Genomic DNA, 19,300 nt, shown 5'->3' with positions numbered 1-19,300 from the left:
AGGGAATCGAACCTGGGACCCTGGCACTGTGAAGCAACAGTGCTAATCACTGTACTACCGTGCTGCCCTAGAGAAGGAAGATCAAATCATCCCAGCTCGATTTTTCTTTGCTCAAGACCAATGTAAGCAATGGTTTTGGGCACAGGTCGTCTGTTGTCCCTTTCACTGAGAAAGTAGTTCCAGGAAGCAGATGTGTGCGTCCTTTCCTCTTGTACTCAGGCTGGCTGGGGGAGGTGGTTCTGCCTCTTCCTGTGGCTGAAATAACGATCAAATGTAAGTTATGGTGAACGCCATCTTACTACCAGGAAGCTTAAAATCTGCAATATCCTCATTCTCTTATTTTTGTGGATGTGCTAACCTGCTTAACCAACACAGAGACAAACGTCAGGCCAACGGGTAATCTGCTAACCTGCGATTGTCACCTCCCCTCCATCGGTTAACTAAACCTTCACCCTTATCCCAGCAGCAAACTGGAACGCACAACTACGGGAGATGGAGATGTTGAAAATGGTGACCGACAACGGCCGGAACGTTCAAAGGGACTCGCCGGACCCCATGGCTGACGTTTATGTCTTGCGAAAGATGGTGGAAGAAGTGTTTGCCGTGCTTTACAGTGAGTGTGGAGGATTTCATAGAATTTACAGTGCAGAAGGAGGCCATTCGGCCCATCGAGTCTGCACCAGCTCTTGGAAAGAGCACCCTACCCAAGGTCAACACCTCCACCCTATCCCCATAACCCAGTAACCCCACCCAACATTAAGGGCAATTTTGGACATTAAGGGCAATTTAGCATGGCGAATCCACCTAACCTGCACATCTTTAGACTGTGGGAGGAAACCGGAGCACCCGGAGGAAACCCACACATACGCGGGGAGAACGTGCAGACTCCGCACAGATAGCGACCCAAGCCGGTAATCGAACCTGGGACCCTGGAGCTGTGAGGCAATTGTGCTAACCACTATGCTACCGTGCTGTGGGATTGCTGACTGCACACTGGGGGAGGGGTGGTGCTAGATTTTGATGGAGTGCCGGAAATGCACAAGAGATGACCACACAGCAGCACCATGTCCCAGGAATGTGCAGGGAACGGTTCCACTGGCTTTCCCTGGCTCTGTTTGGGATGTGATCCAGCAGGTGTCAGCTTGCCCGACTGGGGATACAGTTCCGGATACTGTCCTGAAAATGTGATTCATTCTGAGGCCACAAAATCCAGTTCTTTGTTTTTGGAAAATATTTTATTGAGGCATTTATAATTTTAACACTTTTTTCAACAATAACATCCAACAGAACACACAACGAAATAACCATCATTCCCCCCAAACACAAACCCCAACCAACATGGCTTATAAAAACACACCACCCCAGCCCTTCCCTGCCCTCCTGCCATTCATTGGTTTTCCTACCTTTATTCGTCACTTCCATGCCTCCCCCCTCATCCCCTCCCTTCTCCCCCTGCTGACAGTCTAATTGTTCTCAAAGAAGTTGATGACAAAACCCAGTTCTTATAGGTTAAAAACTGTAATTGTTGTTTAGCAAGAAAGTTGTAGATTGTATATTGGGCTCTGGGTCATGTTTTTATAAATAATTTTACTGTTTACAGCATGATCATTGAGATATTTGCCAAATGATGACCCCCCACTGTGAGACTAAGGGAATTATGCCTGCTGTGAAATAATGTAGGCAACATTAAAAGAATTACAGTCTGACGGATTGGACTTTTTTAGTCATTAACGATCAAAATCCACTCTGATTTCAGGTGAGGCCCTTGAAAAGTCTTCGATTGTCCCTGTGCCTTATGAGAAAATCCTGAAGGACCCACCCTCGATAGTGGTCCATGGGCTGCCTGATGGGGTCAGTTTCAAGAGGCCTTCTGAGTATGAAGCTCACACTCTGAAAAGGATTCTGGAACGGAGTAACCGAATTCGATTTACAGTGAAAAGGTACTTGCCCATGAAATGGCTTATTAGGGCATGAGAGAGAGTACTGAGCTATTTATTAGAGGATGGAGAAAGGCTGAATGATGTGGTGTTATCTCATCCTCCCCACCATCCTGCCAAGCCAATACTTGTTGTCAATCACAGGACAACGATAATAAAACATTATTCTTTGCAATGAAGAAACAAGAACTTGCAATGATATCACACACTGTAATAACGTGGTCAAGGCCAGCCTTCCAACACCAAATTCTTTTATTGTAATAACCATAAAGGCCGCTACCGTGGCTTACAGCAGCCCGGTCAAAACCCCGGGACCTACAGCTTACCAGTCCGTGTTGAAGAAGTGGGTTTTAAGCGCCCGCTGCTCATTTCCCTGTGGGTGAGCTCCTGCCTGCTCAATAGGGGAATTCATAATCCACAAAGCCCATGGGGAAATCTATTTCCGATCCCCTGTGTCCTTGGTGACCACTATAACATATCCCAAAGCCAGTGATGTTTGACGTGTACTACAGGAAACGTGGCAGCCATGGGTGGCACGGTGGCACAGTGGTCCACACTGCTGCCTCTCAGCGGCAGCAACCCGGGTTCAATTCTGCCCTAGGGCGACTGTATATGTGGAGTCTGCACGTTCTCCCTGTGCTGCGAGGGTTTCCTCCGGGTGCTCCGTTTTCCTTCCACAGTCTAAAGATGCGGTTAGGAGTAGGGTTAGGGAGTGCGACTAGGTAGGGTGCTCTTTCGGAAGGTCAGTGCAGACTTGATGGGCCGAATAACCTCCTGCACTGGAGGGATTCTATGGCTTTTTCTTCTATGGCTTTGTTTTGTACAAGTATCAATGTGATAATGAGCCAATAAACCTGTGTTAGGTGTTGGTTAAGGACTAAATATTGGCCAAGACACCGGAAGAAATCACCTGATCTGAGGTATCATTGTTGTTGACCAAAGATGGGAAACAAGACCTTGGTATGTTGTCCCCTCAAAATATCGTCCCATCGAAGGACAGCACCTCTGGCATCTGAGGTACTGAACGCTGCACTAAGGAGTGGTGCTTGACTCATAAGTCAGGGTGCTACTACTGGGCCAAGGTCAATCTGAAATTTAAATACCTAAGATGTGCATCTTTGCCCACTCAAATCTTTTAGGGTGAATTGTAAGTTGAAAATCTGCAATAGCTGTGGTCATACTGAACTGATCCCCACCCCCGCCAAATCTGAACATACTGTGTACTTGGCTGCAGAAAAGTACTTTTCACTGTACTTTGGTACATGTGACAATAAATATCAATCAATCAATCAAAAGGAGTTCAATAATGATGATCACTTATTGCCACAAGTAGGCTTCAATTAAGTTACTGTCAAAAGCCCCTATCTGCCACATTCCGGAGGCCGGTACGGGAATTGAACCTGCGCTGCTGATCTTGCTCTGCATTACAAGCCAGCTGTTTAGCCCACTGTGCTACACCGGCCCCTAGTTTGAGGTCCAATTTGTAAAAACCGCATTATCCCAGTGTGTGTGAAGCTGCCATGTATTTTGAAGTTTAAAGCAGAATCTTTACTGAAAGTCACTGGCATTCTAATTTTCCATCCTCCAACCTCTCCAGATCATTTGAAGAGGATCTCCAAGAGCTGAGGACCTGTGTGGATCGGGAAATCCAGCCTGGGAAAAGCACCTGTGATTTTAACCGGGAGAGTCCAGTGGCTAAACTATCCAATCAGGACGCAAGCAATGTGCGGATGCCCCCACAATTCCTTTATGACCTTCCAGGATCCCGGATCCCATTGGATTTAAACCAGGACCTTTTGGCTGCAAGGCCCACGACAAACTTTAATCATGACCTTTCACCCACTGGAGCCTCAATTATGATGGACTCGAATAAGCTCCCTGCTGCTCGAGACTGCGCTGACGATACTGGTAAAAGCCTTTTTATATTCAGGGGAACCCAAACCAGCAGCACTCGGCTGAAATAGACGGCAGCCATATTGTATGCACATTGATGTGGTTGCTGTTTTCTGTCAAACCCCACAAGGTAGAAGTTTGGAACAATGTGGTGGTTCAGTAATTTGAGTTTTGTGATTAGCTTTGCTGGTGATAAATGCCTTTGTGTCACAAGACACAGGAAATGGTGTAGAAATTGGAATTTTATTGACTGGACAGCATTGTGGCATCTTCAAAACAGCCGCTCTATATGGGATGGGTGGCAACACAATGTCCCGGGTGCAGCCAACCTGCCCAAGCAAAGGGCACATTATTGCTTTGAAAGAGACGCGAGGTAAAAGGGGGAAGCAATAGACAAACTATTCAACATTTATGAAGTGAATGATATTGGGCGGGATTCTCCGTCCCGTCGGCATGCACCCATGGCCACGAGGTTTGGGGAATCCCATTGGCAGGTGGCGGGAGCGGAAAATCCCACCCATTGTGTTTGGGCTGGAGTTTTCCAACTTGGAACCTTTTTGACTTGTTCGCCTTATTGCAAGTGACGCAGTCTAGAGCTGCTTACCAGCTCTGTTCACTCATTTCAATTCTTTCTACCTGGCTAATATTCAAAAGGTTAAAAAGGCATGGCCAGTTTTGTTTTACCTGTTGTCTTCTGTGGAGCAACACTGGAGGGATTAATCCAATACTTGGCAAAACCTCAAGGAGGAGATGGTACCCTATTTGGTGGAATTTTGTGGTGTGGTGTCTGTGTGTATTTGATTAATTTCTGCAGTAAAGGATCAAATTTTATAAACTGTTATTGAAACAGCCTTGGTGCCTTCAATCCGGCGGCTGTGGTACTCTGGGTGTTGGGATAGAGCACTGGTGCCTCACCGATGCCTTGAGCACGCTTGTAGGAATGTTAATCTGTTTCTTTTTATGTAAGGATTTATTTGAACCTCTACTCTACCCTACTGTCAGGCATGGCGCTGCTCCTTATTGACAGGCTCCAGGTTCAGTTGCTGGTCTGTGCTGACCTTGGGCCACAAGGTGTGTTCGGGCGTTACAGACACCTCCACGATCCTGAGCAGGAATCAGCCAATTCTTACCCCGTTCCCTGGCAGCTACTTGTGCCACTCTTCAGCTGGCTGTTAATAATGTGCAGTCTGTCACACACCACCCCGTTTTGCCAAAAGGTCCGCTTCATGCTGCTGAGAAAGTGGGGCGGCCAATTTGTTTCGTAAATTTACAGATGGCCTTGGTAAATCGGGAACGGTAGAACTTGCATTGATGTTTCACCTTTCACATCCTCGGATTGTCCCAAGCGTTTCATAATCCATTGAGCTATCCTTTTGAAAAGGCAGTCACTGCTGTTATGTAGGTAAACACAGCTGCCGGTTTGTTTGTACAGTGGTTCCACAAACCCCAGATGAGATTAACAATGGTGCCCTCTGTTTTGATGGTACCAGCTGAAGAAAGAACACTGGTCAGGATATGGGGAGCGCTTCTTGTTCTTCAGATACCATCGTAGGAGCTTTTAATGTGTGTGTGAGCCAACAGAACTATTCAACTCGACCATGTGGCACTCCCTCAGTACTGCCCTGAAATGTCAGCCTCGATTATTTGCAGGCATTTCCCTCCGCTTTCTCCTGATTTGCCACTGACTTTGCGGTGAAATTTGTTGGATACTCTGTTCACACTGGCGAAAGGGTTTTCCGCTGATGTGATGGGTGACAGCGAAGCCCACGGAAATGTCTACAGTATGTAATCCATGGCCTGGAGTATGTGGTCAAGCCTTCAACCAACGACAATCTGAGGCGGGAGTGTTACCAATGGAGCCAGACTGATACCTGAAGGATTTTCGGTTCTGGTAGGTTCTGGGTGGGGACTGTTGCCATAGCACTCGTTGCGTAACTCACCTCATTGAGTGGCAAAGCAACAAATTGCAAAGGTGCAGAAAAGCATGTTGGCTGCGTAGTGCCATCTACTTAAACAATGAAGTACGATTCAGCGGACTTGAGGTAAAGTCCGCTGAGTGGTGCATTAAGCAGGTGAGAGTTTTTGGCCTTGGAGAGATTCCCTCTGCCGAGGCAGCACTTTCCTGCTGGTGAACGAAAGGCTCCTCGCAGATCTGGGCGCCATTTTGTCTGGCTGCCCTGATTTTCTCCTTATCTCCACCCGTCTCCAACCCCCCCTCTTGCCCTCATTCTACCTGGTAAAGCCCCTCCGGGTCTGATTCCTGGCAGCAGCAACGTTTTTATAAAATTCAGAGTACCCAATTAATTATTTCCAATTAAGGGGCAATTTAGTGTGGCCAATCAACCTACTCTGCACATCTTCGGGTTGTGGGGGCGAAACCCACGCAAACACGGGGAGAATGTGCAAACTCCACATGGGCAGTGAGCCAGAGCCGGGATCGAACCTGGGACCTCGGCGCAGCGCGACAGCAGTGCTAACCACTGCGCACCGTGCTGCCCCTTCCAAACATGCATATCAACAAAATACACAGTCCATCAAAGCATAGTCACCAGTTTGTAAAGTTTTTCCCCTTTTAAACCCACGCCTCCTTCCACTGCTATGAACAGCTCAACAAATAAAGTCCTGAATGGCCTCCACCGCACCTCAAATCCCTCTTCAGACCCCCTCAACTCGAACTTAATCCCCCAGCCAGGCCACCAGTCCCGGTGGTGTCTCCGACCTCCTTCGCCGGGCACTCAGAGAGGCAAAGGCCACTACATCGACCCCCTTCCCCTCCCCCTCGGGCAGCTCCGGCTCTTCCAAAACCCCAAAGATCGCCACCATAGGATCCAGCCTGATCTCAGCTCCCACTATCCTGGATAATGTTCCAATACCGCCTCCCAAAAGCTTTTCAGCTTCTCGCACCCCAGATGTGAGCGTGATCCTCAGTGTGAGGATAGTTATGTACACTGCCATAAGCAGGTGCTGATTACGGTCAGGTGGGACAAGAGTAGGACCCATGGGTCAATTAGGATGTAGGAGCCGCGTTCCCAGAGATCCTCCCACCATTTAGTGACTCTAATTTTACTGATGTTTCTTCTGATTTCCCGTTTGCTGCATCACTTTGATGAAGGTCTTGTGTGCAGTAGCCAAATGGCTCCAAAGTTGTTGTAGCTTTTCAGACAGAGGTGTTATCCCGGTGTCAAATTTCTCAAAATGCTTCCTCAAAGTCTGCCTAAATTCCTCGCTCGTGTTCATCACTATTCTCTCTCACCTGTGTATGTCCAACATTTCAATTAATCCTATCCGAACAGGAATGTGTGGTCTGATGCAAGAGGTGTTAATGTCGCATGTCGGTACTTTCCTAACAAGGTGGTAATACAGTATCCTCCCTCTCCACTGTAGCCTATCCCTTCCAAATTCTGAATATCCGGGTACAATTTAGATCAGTATTTGGGTTGAATTCCACACAGGGAATGTTTGTTTATATATGCCGGGTTTTGTCTGCGTGCTCACATTTGTCCAGACTGGTGCCTATCAGGTTCCCTCCTCTCTCGACCACATACAGTAGGGTACCACCATACTCCATCCACATCCCTCCTTGGATGATTCCTCTATTGTCTTTTAAGATTGCAGGGATCCTGTGGGCAGCACGGTAGCACAGTGGTTAGCACTGTTGCTTCACAACGCCAGGGTCCCAGGTTCGATTCCCCGCTGGGTCACTGTCTGCGCAGAGTCTGCACGTTCTCCCCGTGTCTGCGTGGGTTTCCTCCGGGTGCTCCGGTTTCCTCCCACAGTCCAAAGACGTCTACATTAGGTGGATTGGCCATGATAAATTGCTCTTGGTGACCAAAAAAAATGTTAGGAAGGGTTATTGGGTTACGGGGATAGGGTGGATCGGTGCAGCCTTGATGGGCCGAATAGCCTCCTTCTGCAATGTAAGTTCTATGATCCCTAACAACATCCCTAGTGCGATTTCTGGGGTTCCTCTACAACTATCATTAGATCAGACCCTGGTTAGTTGTCACAATTGACAGCTAGTGGCATTTCCCCAGTACAGGTGTTCGATTTGTTCATCGCTGACCCAGGTCGGAACCTTTCCCTTGATGACCTGATCACGGTTCTCCCGACCATCCATTGTCCACAGATACTGCACAGGGTTTGGTTTTGTTGCCTGGCATAATCTTCCACCCTCCCATTGGCAACCTGATTAATACTTTGGGCATGCCCTTCTAGCACAGCAACCATAAGGCTGCTGGCCCTGTTCCCAACCAAATCTGCATTTTCATTGGGCTGTTCAAGATCTGAGTTAAGACTCTGAGCTTATTGTCAAAATCAGCCAAATCAAGTGTGTTAATGGTGGATACTCCTGTCCCATACGGAGTTGCCAAAACCTTCAGGATTTCCTTCCTCTTGCGCCCCTTTGATCTGGGCATCTCTTCCCCCTCATTTGTTCCAGTCTTTCTGCATAGTAGCCTCAAGTCAAATGGAGGTATAGATTCCTGAGTGGGGAGGAACATCAGTCTGCTAATTGTGTTCCAGCTAAATCCAGCGCCACTGGTATCAATTCATAATGGGTGTTGTTGAATAATACCTTCCCCGTATGTTTTAATATTAACCCGTTTTGGGGCCCTGGGGTAGCTTCGGGACACGTGGGGAGGGGTGTGCTAGCAGTTGGCCGTAATCCATTTCTAATTTCATAATCAATGTTTTCGTGTTGTGTAACCTTACAGGGCCACCTCTGCTCCAATTCCAGCTCTTTCTCCTGGCCATGGGCTAGGCACTCATGGTTAGTGCATGCCCACCAATCATTAGTGAGGGCCGTCCTTGGGGAGTAGTAATCAGATCTCCCAATATCCTTCCTGTACACCAGCCTCTGGTTGTTGCAGCCATAGGTGACACTCTTACTGGGGTGTACCCATGGGAAACTATCCTCACATTCGCCCGCAACTGGTGGGGTGAACCACATGTATCCGGGGTACAGTAGGCCAATCTTCTGATCTTCAATCCATAACATGCCTGTAGTCCAGGGCTCCTGTGACCATTCTGGTGCGAGGAGTCCCACTTTGCCTAGGAATATGTAATTAATTAATAAAAGAGATCAAGGTAGCATCTGTTATTGTGCGATAATACCTTATCCCTGTTTTTCCTTGCCTTCTCACCAAATGTCTTGTGTTCCCTCCCCCCACCCTGTTTTTTTTTGGAAGGGGGTTTTCTTGCTCTTGGGTGGTGGCTAGTGCCACCAACAGGATTTGTTAATAAATCAGTGTTTAAGGGGGATGCTTTTCCTGTGCCGGGATCAGTCGCATACCATAGGGCATGCATGGAGTGTAGAGCTTATAAAATTAGCAAATGCCTATGTGGGGCACCGTGTTTTACAGCTAGAGGCTGTGTGTGAATAATGAGAAGAGTCGCATGCTATACGACATGTGTAGGTTGCAGAGTTTCACAGCTAGAAGCTGCGCATGAAGAGAGCCATGCATGTATGACGATGGAAACTGCCAATCATTGGATGTCGGGTAAGGAGATGAGTTTCATACGAGAGAGTATGTATGGAGCGCAGAGCTTCACAACTAGAAGCTGTGTATACAGCAATGATGATGATAGATACCAATCATTTGGGAGTGGGTACGCAGGGCTACAGGCTGAGCGATGAATGAGGGAGTACGAACTAGTTACTTATGATTGTCTTTATGAGGACGATGATGGAAACTATATATAAAGAAAACAGTGATGATTGCTATCAGTTATTAGGCGGATGCATAGCTGCACAGCTAGAGGCAGCTCAGCAGTGAATTGGACATTGGTTCACTGAAACATATTGGGCGCGAATAATAGAGGCCTACTTCTGTGAAATTGAGGAACAGAGAAGTGTGCTGGGTGTGGGCCGGGGTATTGCCATCAGGAGGAGCCTGCCTATGGGGTGGCTATCCTCGGTTGGCTGGGAGTACTTTCCCAAAACATAGTGTGTCAGGGTTGCCACTTTAAACAGTGGAACTGGACACATTCTCTGAGTTCGAGTTTTGCCGACTTCAATTTGGCAGAGCTTGCAGGCTCAGGCTCCGCTGTATGCTGCTGTTTACGGACGGAAGGGTTATGACACAGCAGAACCGGACAAAGCTGACTAATGTGGAATGTTGGCAAACCCTTTAAACAAACTGTGCACGGAGTGGATGGAAAACAGCTGTTTACTTTGATACATAGATACTTAGAAGATAGGAGCAGGAGGAGGCCTTTTGGCCCTTCGAACCTGCTCCACCATTCATCACGATCCTGGCTGATCATCCAACTCACTAGCCTAATACTGCTTTCTCCCCACAGCCTTTGACCCCATTCTCCCCAAGTGCTCTATCCAGCTGCCTCTTGAATATATTCAAAGTTTTATCATCAATTACGTCCTGTGGTAATGAATGCCACAGGCTCACCACTCTGTGTGAAGAAATGTCTCCTTATCTCTGTCCGAAATGGTTTACCCTGAATCCTCAGGCTGTGACCCCTGGTTCTGGACACACCCATCATTGGTAACATCTTCCCTGCATCTACCCTGTCTGGTCCTGTTAGAATTTTATAAGTCTCTATGAGATCCCCCCTCATTCTTCTGAACTCCAGCGAGAACAATCCTGACCTAGTCAATCTCTCCTCCTATGAAAGTCCCGCCATCCCTGGAATCAGTCTGGTAAACCTTTGCTGCACTCCCTCGAGAGCAAGAACATCTTTCCTCAGAGAAGAAGACCAAAACTGCACACAATACTCCAAGTGTGGCCTCACCAAGGCCTAGGCCCGGTGCAATTGCAGCAACACATCCCTGCTTCTATACTCGAAACCTCTTGCAATGAAGGCCAACATACTATTAGCCTTCTTTACCACCTGCTGAACCTACATACTTACCTTCAGCGACTGGTGCACAAGGACACCTAGGTCCCGCTGCACACTCCCCTCTCCCAATTTACAACCATCCAGGTAGTAATCTGCCTTTCTGTTTTTGCTTCCAAAATGAACAACCTCACACTTATCCAAATTATACTGCATCTGCCATTGGTTTGCCCATCCAACCTGTCCAGATCATGCTGTAGGATCCCTGCACCCTCGTCACAATTCACAGAGATATCCCAATACCTCCTCTAAGGTGGGATGTACGTGGGCAGGCTCTGACTACCAGCTGTCTACTGTTCTGTTCTACTGGCTCTCGTTTTGTGCGCCGCACTAAGCGGTTCCAGGAATCCCGGTGCCAGGTACCTCGGAGGGGGTCTGGTTTAATAACCATCCGTTTTTTTCCTTCCGAGCACCCTCGGGGAGGGGGGGGGATCTTGCATCTGGGGTCCTTGGGGGATGGCTGGGATTTGGGGATAGGGATCTGGATTCTGGGATAGAGGGTCAGGGTCAGAATTCTGTGGCAAGGGGTGAGGGTCCGGGACACGGGTGTATCAATCCCCTCTAGATTGGCGTGATAATGGCGGAAGCTCTGTTGGGAACCAAATGCCTTTCACATGGTATCATCCGACTTCTTTGGGATCCACCAACAACTTGGAAACGGAGGGGTTGGCTTTTTCTACCACCGGATAAGGTCTGGTGTATTTCGGGGACAAGAACAAACAAAGAACAAAGAAAGGTACAGCACAGGAACAGTTCCTTCGGCCCTCCCAAGCCTGCGCCGACTATTAAGCCCGCCTTAACTAAAATCTTCTACACATCCAGGATCCGTATCTCTCTATTCCCATCTTATTCATGTATTTGTAAAGATGCCCCTTAAACGTCACTATCGTCCCTGCTTCCACCACCTCCTCCGACAGCAAGTTCCAGGCACCCACTACCCTCTGTGTAAAAAAAACTTGCCTCGTACATCTTCTCTAAACCTTGCCCCTCGCACCTTAAACCTATGCCCCCTAGTAGTTGACCCTGGGAAAAGTCTTTGACTACCCACTCTGTCTATGCCCCTCATAATTTTGTAGATCTCTATCAGGTCGCCCCTCAACCTCCATCGTTCCAGTGAGAACAAACCAAGTTTATTCAACCTCTCCTCATAGCTAATGCTCTCCATACCAGGCAACATCCTGGGAAATCTCTTCTGCACCTTCTCTAAAGCCTCCACATCCTTCTGGTAGTGCGGCGACCAGAATAAAACACTATACTCCAAGTGTGCCCTCACTAAGGTTCTAAACAGCTGCAACATGACTTGCCAATTTTTATACTCCATGCCCCGGTCAATGAAGGCAAGAATGCCGTATGCCTTCTTGACTACCTTCTCCACCTGTGTTGCCCCTTTCAGTGACCTGTGGACCTGTACACCAAGATCTCTCTGACTGTCGATACTCTTGAGGGTTCTACCATTCACTGTATATTCCCTACATGTATTAAACCTTCCAAAATTGCATTACTTCACATTTGTCTGGATTAAACTCCATCTGCCATCACTCCCCCGGGTCTCCAAAAGATCTAAATCCTGCTGTATCCTCTGACAGTCCTCATCGCTATCTGCCATTCCACCAACCTTTGTGTCTTCCGCAAACTTACTAATCAGACCAGTTACATTTTCCTCCAGATCATCTATATATACTCCGAACCGCAAAGATCCCACCACTGATACCTGCGGAACACCACTAGTCACAGCCCTCCATCACAGGATTAGATAGGGTGGACAGTGAGAGCCTTTTTCTTCGGATGGTGATGTCTAGCACAAGGGGACATAGCTTTAAATTGAGGGGAGATAGATGTAGGATAGATGTCAGAGGTAGGTTCTTTACTCGGAGAGTAGTAAGGGCGTGGAATGACCTGTCTGCAACAGTAGTGGACTCGCCAACACTAAACGCTTTCAAATGATCATTGGATAGGCATATGGACGATAAGGGAATAGTGTAGATGGGCTTTAGAGGGGTTTCACAGGTCGGCACAACATCGAGGGCCGAAGGGCCTATACTGCGCTGTAATGTCCTATGTTCCAATCAGAAAAGCACCCTTCCATTGCTACCCTCTGCCTTCTATGATCAAGAAGACACCAGGCTGGAAATCCCGGAGCATTATCTTTTGCCCAACTTCGTATTCAATGGGGCTTACCTTCCTATCGAAGTAGGCCTTGCTTTGCTGTTTGCGTTTTCCTATTTTAACAGCTGCGGCCTGTCACGCAGCCTGGCCATTGTCCAATTATGTTTAACGGCACACTCGTGTGTGAGGGCTGCAAGCTCTGGTTCGGATAAATCTAGCCCGAGTAGAAGCTGAATTAGTTGTGTAGGTCACCCAGTCATTCGTAGGGGGTTGTCATCTGGTGCAACTGGATACGGAGTTCGGTATTAATAATTAATAATAATCTTTATTGTCACAAGTCGGCTTATATTAACATTGCAATGAAGTTACTCTGAAAAGCCCCCAGTGGCCACATTCCGGCGCCTGTTCGGGAAAATTCAGAATGTCCAATTCACCTAACATAGAGGAGATTATCTCTAATCCTGAGAGAGGTGGAGAGGTCCCTGAGAGGAAATTTCAGTTTCACACCCAATGGTGGAGTTATTCAAATCAGGGAAGCTCAAAATGCCAGAATGAGGGGTGTACGGATATCTCCGAGGATTGTGAAACTGGAGATTAGAGATAGGGAGGGGTGAGGCTATTACGGGGCAGCATGGTAGCATTGTGGATAGCACAATTGCTTCACAGCTCCAGGGTCCAAGGTTCGATTCCGGCTTGGGTCACTGTCTGTGCGGAGTCTGCACATCCTCCCCGTGTGTGCGTGGGCTTCCTCCGGGTGCTCCGGTTTCCTCCCACAGTCCAAAGATGTGCAGGTTAGGTGGATTGGCCATGATAAATTGCCCTTAGTGTTGAGTGGGGTTATGGGGATAGGGTGGAGGTGTTGACCTTGGGTAGGGTGCACTTTCCAGGAGCCAGTGCAGACTCGATGGGCCGAATGGCCTCCTTCTGCTCTGTAAATTCTATGATATCTATTACCATTAAAACAAAGGGCAGGACGTTGTTCCAGGAATGCTCGTTCTGCTGAACGGTTTTACGGATCATGTCTTTGAGGATGCGGTTCATCCTCTCCACAATCCCACTGGTTTGAGGGTGGTAAGCAATCTGGAAATGTTGTTTTACCCCAAACAACTCATTACCCATTGCTTTACCTGGGCAGTGAAGTGAGTGGCCTGGTCGGAGTCGACCCCACATAGTGAAGATTTTCTGCACCAGGATGTCAGCTGTGACCTTGGCCGTGTCAGTACGAATTGGAAAGGCTTCCACCCATTTATTAAAAGTGTCTACAATGACTCGGATGTATTTGTAACTTCCTGTGCTGGGCGGTAGGGGCTGATGTAATTGATTTGTAGATTAGTCCATGGGCCTTGGATAGGGCGCATGTGTCTCAATTTTCCCTTGTGAGCATATTTGTCGGGATTGTTCTGTGTTTTGATATAATTATCGTTTTGTTAAAATCCAAAGTGACCAATTCTTTTCCCGATTAACGGGCAGTTTAGCGTGGCCAATCCACCTACCCTGCACATTTTTGGGTTTTGGGGGTGAGACCCACGCAGACACAGGGAGAATGTGCAAACTCCACACAGACAGTGACCCGGGACCGGGATCAAACCGGGTACACAGTGCCGTGAGGCAGCAGTGCTAACCACTGCACGTCCATGCTGCCCTGGATCGAAGCTTTTCAGTACACGGGAAATACCCTCCTGGGCAGCACGGTGGCCCAGTGGTTAGCACTGCTGCCTCACGGCACCGAGGACCCGGGTTCGATCCCAGCCCCGGGTCACTGTCCGTGTGGAGTTTGCATATTCTCCCCGTGTCTGTGTGGGTCTCACCTCCACAACCCACAGATATGTGCAGGGTAGGTCAACTAAATTACCCTTTAGTTTGAAAAAAGGAATTGAGTATTCTAAATTTACTAAAGAAAAGAAAAGCTTTGATCCACTGGGGTTGGAATGCGAGAGGGGTAGGCTACTGGGCCAAGTTTCCCGTGCCTTTCTTGTAGGAGCATGGCTGCCTGCGTGCTGTCGCTGGTCGCTACCTCAAGTGCAAAGGAAAGATCTGGATTCAGTACTTGTAGGGCTGGGGCCTGTGCTAGGGCCTGTTTCAGCTCTGAGGCAGGTAGTGTGTAGCGTTCGGTCCAGGTCTATTTTTGCGATCAGAAAGGGGGGCTCTTTGGTGGCAAAATCGTCAGTGTGATTCTGGCAGTATCTCATCAAGCCTAGAAATTTGCGTAACAAACTCACTTCCTTTGGCAAGGGAAGGCGTGTTACAGACTCGATTCACTTCCTTTCAGTCTTGTGCTTCCCCTCGGTCACTACTGTACCCAAGTAAGAGACCTGTGATCTCATGATCTGGGCTTTCTCGGGATTTACCTTTAGGCCTAATGTAGTGAGGAGGTTCAGCAGTTCTTTCAATAATTTAAGATGTTCCCCATTTGTTTCTGTCTGGAGGAGGAGATCGTCTACATATTGCACTAGGCATTCTGGTTTGGAAAATCCTTCCAGGCCCTTGGCTAGTTGCTGGTGAAATATAGAGGGGAATGTGGAAACCTTGCGGCTGACATGTCCATGTATACTGCTGCCCTTGTAGTGTAAAGGCAAATTTGAACTGAAATTGGCGGTCTAAAGGAATCGACCAGAAGCCGTTGCTGATATCCAGCACTGTGAAATACCTGGCATGTGGGGCATGTCTCATCATGGTGCCAGGACTGGTCGCCATTGTGGGACTGTGATTGGGGTGGTCTGGTTTAGCGCTCGGTAGTCGATTGTGAGCCTCCAGGAAACGTCCAGTTTTCTCAAATTATTGGTGGAAGCAACGGGATGCAGAACTCCCTGTTGTAGTAGACTATGCAATTACTTTGGCCCCTTCCCCCTTGGCTTGCTGAGGGAAGCCGTACTGTCTTTGGGGTTTTGGATCAGGGCCTTCTATGATAGCTTCCTCTGTCACCTGGCCACCATGCAAGACTATTGTTCCCTGTTCCTCTGGTTGGGGGGTGCATATGGGTGTGAGTATCTGGCGTTCCTGCCCTCCCCTTTGTTACGCCATACCAGGCTGGGATGTGAATTTGCGTGGATAGGGTTTTCCTGGTTCTGTCGGTTTTGGGGTGCCTATCTCCTTTTCACCCTATTCCTTGGCGCGGGCCATTTTCCGGATGGCCCATGCCTCATTGTGGGTGTTGTCGGCTGGGCTGAAATTTTTGCATGCTTTCCGACTTCCATCGGTGGCATGTGTGATCAGGGTACGTATGGATCCATGTGGATTGGTGGTATGGGTCTAATTGGACTCAATTAATTGACCAAAAACACCAATAAGTTGAATCCAGAGCCGACTGGTTTATGCCGTTGGATGTTCTCCGCCCCCATTTTCTGCTGGCAATTATTGAGGCCGTTTACCGTATCCTCTCTATCGTTACCCACGGCAGTTAGAACGATTGCCTTCGTTTCTACTAGGGTTTCCCAGGCCACGGTTTGGGGGCCAGGTAGGGTGGAACAGATTGCTTCGACATAAATGAGGTAAATTTAATCTCCTCTACTTCGTCTAAATTGTTTAAAATTCGACATCGAGCTGTGCTTTCAAAGAGGGAGTTTGGATCCCCGGTGGGGTCGAACACCCCGATTGCCTTGGCAATGTCGGTGAGTTCCGTCATCGTATGTAGAGTTCCATGAGTAACGGTGGGGTACTGCCTGTCCCGTTGGCAAGTGGTGGTGACTGGATTCATAGGGATGGGGACGGGGACGGGGTGGGGGGGTATGTTCCGTGGGTGCGATCGGTTCTGTGGCTTGGAACGGAGGCTGGGGTCCCCAGTTGTTATCGCGTCCGCTGCCGCATAGTCGCAGGCACCTGCAGTTTGATTTAAAATGTCCAATTTTGTCGGACCTAAAATCCAGGCCCTGCCAGGCTTACCACACTGCGCTTGATGAATTGCACAGAAATCATTGCAGAAATGCAGTGGATTAGATTTTCAAAGAACATTTGATGAGGTTGCACACAAAAAAACTTGCAGTGAGGGCAAATGGAATTCAGGAAAACATAGCACTTAGATTTGAAGATGAGAGGTAAGAGAACCGTGGACTGGATGGAGGGATGTGGTATCTGTCTTAAAACAGTAACGATAACAAACTGTTCTACGCTGACCTCTGCTGGCTGTGCCATCCCCATGTCCCGCTCGCGAGGGGAAAAATCTACATAGTCCAAAGCTGATTTGGCAAATCAATCCCTATTTGATTGGTGGTCAACAGGAGTCGATGTTAGGGTCACTTTTGTGCGTTGTACATCGTGTAGTGTGGGACTTGAATTGTATTTAGACCATACGGAGTAGGGGTAACCGATTCCTGCCTCCAAAGAACCTGATGAGTTTTTAATGTGCTTTGACCTTCATTTATTATTTGCTCGAGCTCACGCATGGCAAGTAGTCACTGAGTTCAATTCAATTCTGTAGTTTGCCATGGTGGGATTTAATCTTGCAACCAATCGTTGGCTTTGAAAGCAGACCAAGGCAGGCCAGCAGCATGGTTCAATTCCCGTACCAGCCTCCCTGAACAGGCGCCGGAATGTGGCGACTAGGGGCTTTTCACAGTAACTTCATTTGAAGCCTACTTGTCACAATAAGCGATTTTCATTTCATTTCATTTAATTTCTAAAATACTAGCCCAGTATCATAACCAGTACACTCCTGCAGCCGAGTGGGTTGCAATGGGATGTGTAACACTCACCAGTCATTGCTGCGATCCTGATGTAAATTTAGGGTGTGTTTTAACATGCATTTGTCATTTTATGTACCCCACACACTGGAAGCACCAGCCACGCAGGTTTCTGCCCCTGCAGAGACTTCATTGCCTTATGGTTCTCATAACCCTGCACCCAAGATTGGGGTGGGTGGGGGGTAGTAGTGTCTGGATTCTGAATTAACCAACTTATTTTACTGATGCAGCTGACACCAATTCGAGACGTACAGAACAGTGCAAATCTGCATACAATGGCAATGTCTTTTAACTGAATAGGAACAATAATTTTTAAATAGACATTTAAAGTACCCAATTCATTTTTTCCCAATTAAGGGGCAATTTAGCGTGGCCAATTCACCTACCCTGCACATCTTTGGGTTGTGGGGGCGAAACCCACGCAAACACGGGGAGAATGTGCAAACTCCACATGGACAGTGACCCAGAGCCGGGATTGAACCTGGGACCTCAGCGCCGTGAGGCAGCTGTGCTAACCACTAGGCCACCGTGCTGCTCCTGATAGCATATAATGACGTACATAGAATCATAGAATTTACAGTGCTGAAGGAGGCCATTGGGCCCATCGAGTCTGCACCGGCCCTTGGAAAGAGCATCCTACCCAAGCCAACACCTCCGCCCTTTCCCAGTAACTCCACTTAACCTTTTTGGACATTAAGGGCAATTTAGCATGGCCAATCCACCTAAACTGCGCATTTTCGGGCTGTGGGAGGAAACCGGAGCACCCGGAGGAAACCCACGCAGACACGGGGAGAACGTGCAGACTCCGCACAGACAGTGACCCAAGCCGGGAATCGAACCTGGGACCCTGGAGCTGTGAAGCAACTGTGCTAACCACTATGCTACCATAGTGACCTTTTTAACAAAAGGTGTATATGTCACAGCTTCAGGATGTCACAAAGAGCTTCACAGTCGATGAACTACTTTAGAAATGACATAAGACTGCACAGTTCATGAGGAGAAAAGGGAGAACATTTGAGAGGCCAAATGACCACAGTAACAATTTATGAACTTTGTGCCTGTTTCAAACAATCACTGTAAAGATGCACTTTTACAGACTTCAATCGGGGAACGCAAAAGGTATTCATTGATAAGAGTTCCATAGCAGCCTCATGTCTGTAGCTTGCTCCCAAAATGTTTCTCTGCGTAGGAGCCTCTCTCACCATGGGGTGATTCCATACTCTTAGTCCCGATTGGTCACACAGGCCATGCGACCCGTACTCTGCTGTGTTGCCCCGAAAAGGAACAATTGCCACAGTTAATGAGGCTAAAAGAATATTGCCGTCCGTCAATCACTTCCTCTGAGGGAGTGGCGAGCAGGTTGCTCCATCTGCACGGGGGAGAGGAGGTCAGCTGGCTTCCTATTACCTGGATAACTCAAACATATTATCCTTCTAAGGCCGGGCATCATTCCGGATTAAAGGCAATTACACTCACCAGTTTCTGAAAGCTATACTACTGCGTCTTGACTTTGTCTGCAACCTTTTAAAGTTATACCCCTCTTGCGGAGAGACCCCTTAGAAACTCGTGGCTCATTTCGATAAATAGTGCGGCTAAAACCAGGAATCCTGAAGATTATGTTGACAACAATGCCAGCTGTCTCACAGCAGATGGAGATGCACTTAGAAAGGGAGAGGAGTAAATTCAGTCGTCGTGTTCCATGTAGGGATGTACGACATGGATAGGGACAAAGAGGTTGTCCTACTCAGAGTATCAGGTGTTCGGCTCGAAATTGAAAAGCAGGACCAATAAGCTCTATTAAATCATCATGGAACATAAAACAAAAGAGTAAAACAT

At 48.0% G+C, this 19,300-nt stretch overlaps 1 protein-coding gene across 9 annotated transcripts in view; it reads left to right on the top strand.

Moving 5' to 3' along the window:
• The window catches only part of gtf2ird1 (GTF2I repeat domain containing 1), a 237,864-nt gene that overhangs the window by 83,026 nt on the left and 135,538 nt on the right, over positions 1–19,300 (top strand). For 8 of the 9 annotated variants that reach the window (XR_005462554.1, XM_038813774.1, XM_038813778.1 and 5 more), the window contains 3 exons: positions 464–613; positions 1,757–1,940; positions 3,535–3,845. Coding sequence is in view for 8 of the 9 variants with exons in the window: in XM_038813774.1 (XP_038669702.1) it covers positions 464–613; positions 1,757–1,940; positions 3,535–3,845 (645 nt within the window). In the remaining variant the exon portion in view is untranslated. The remainder of the gene's footprint in view (positions 1–463; positions 614–1,756; positions 1,941–3,534; positions 3,846–19,300) is intronic. The other variant, XM_038813777.1, reaches the window with a different exon arrangement.

Source organism: Scyliorhinus canicula, chromosome 12 (assembly GCF_902713615.1).
Source record: "Scyliorhinus canicula chromosome 12, sScyCan1.1, whole genome shotgun sequence".
NCBI classification, from domain to species: domain Eukaryota; kingdom Metazoa; phylum Chordata; class Chondrichthyes; order Carcharhiniformes; family Scyliorhinidae; genus Scyliorhinus; species Scyliorhinus canicula.
The sequence above is the reverse complement of the archived record's forward strand: the minus strand, read 5'-3'. Positions and strand labels throughout refer to the sequence as shown.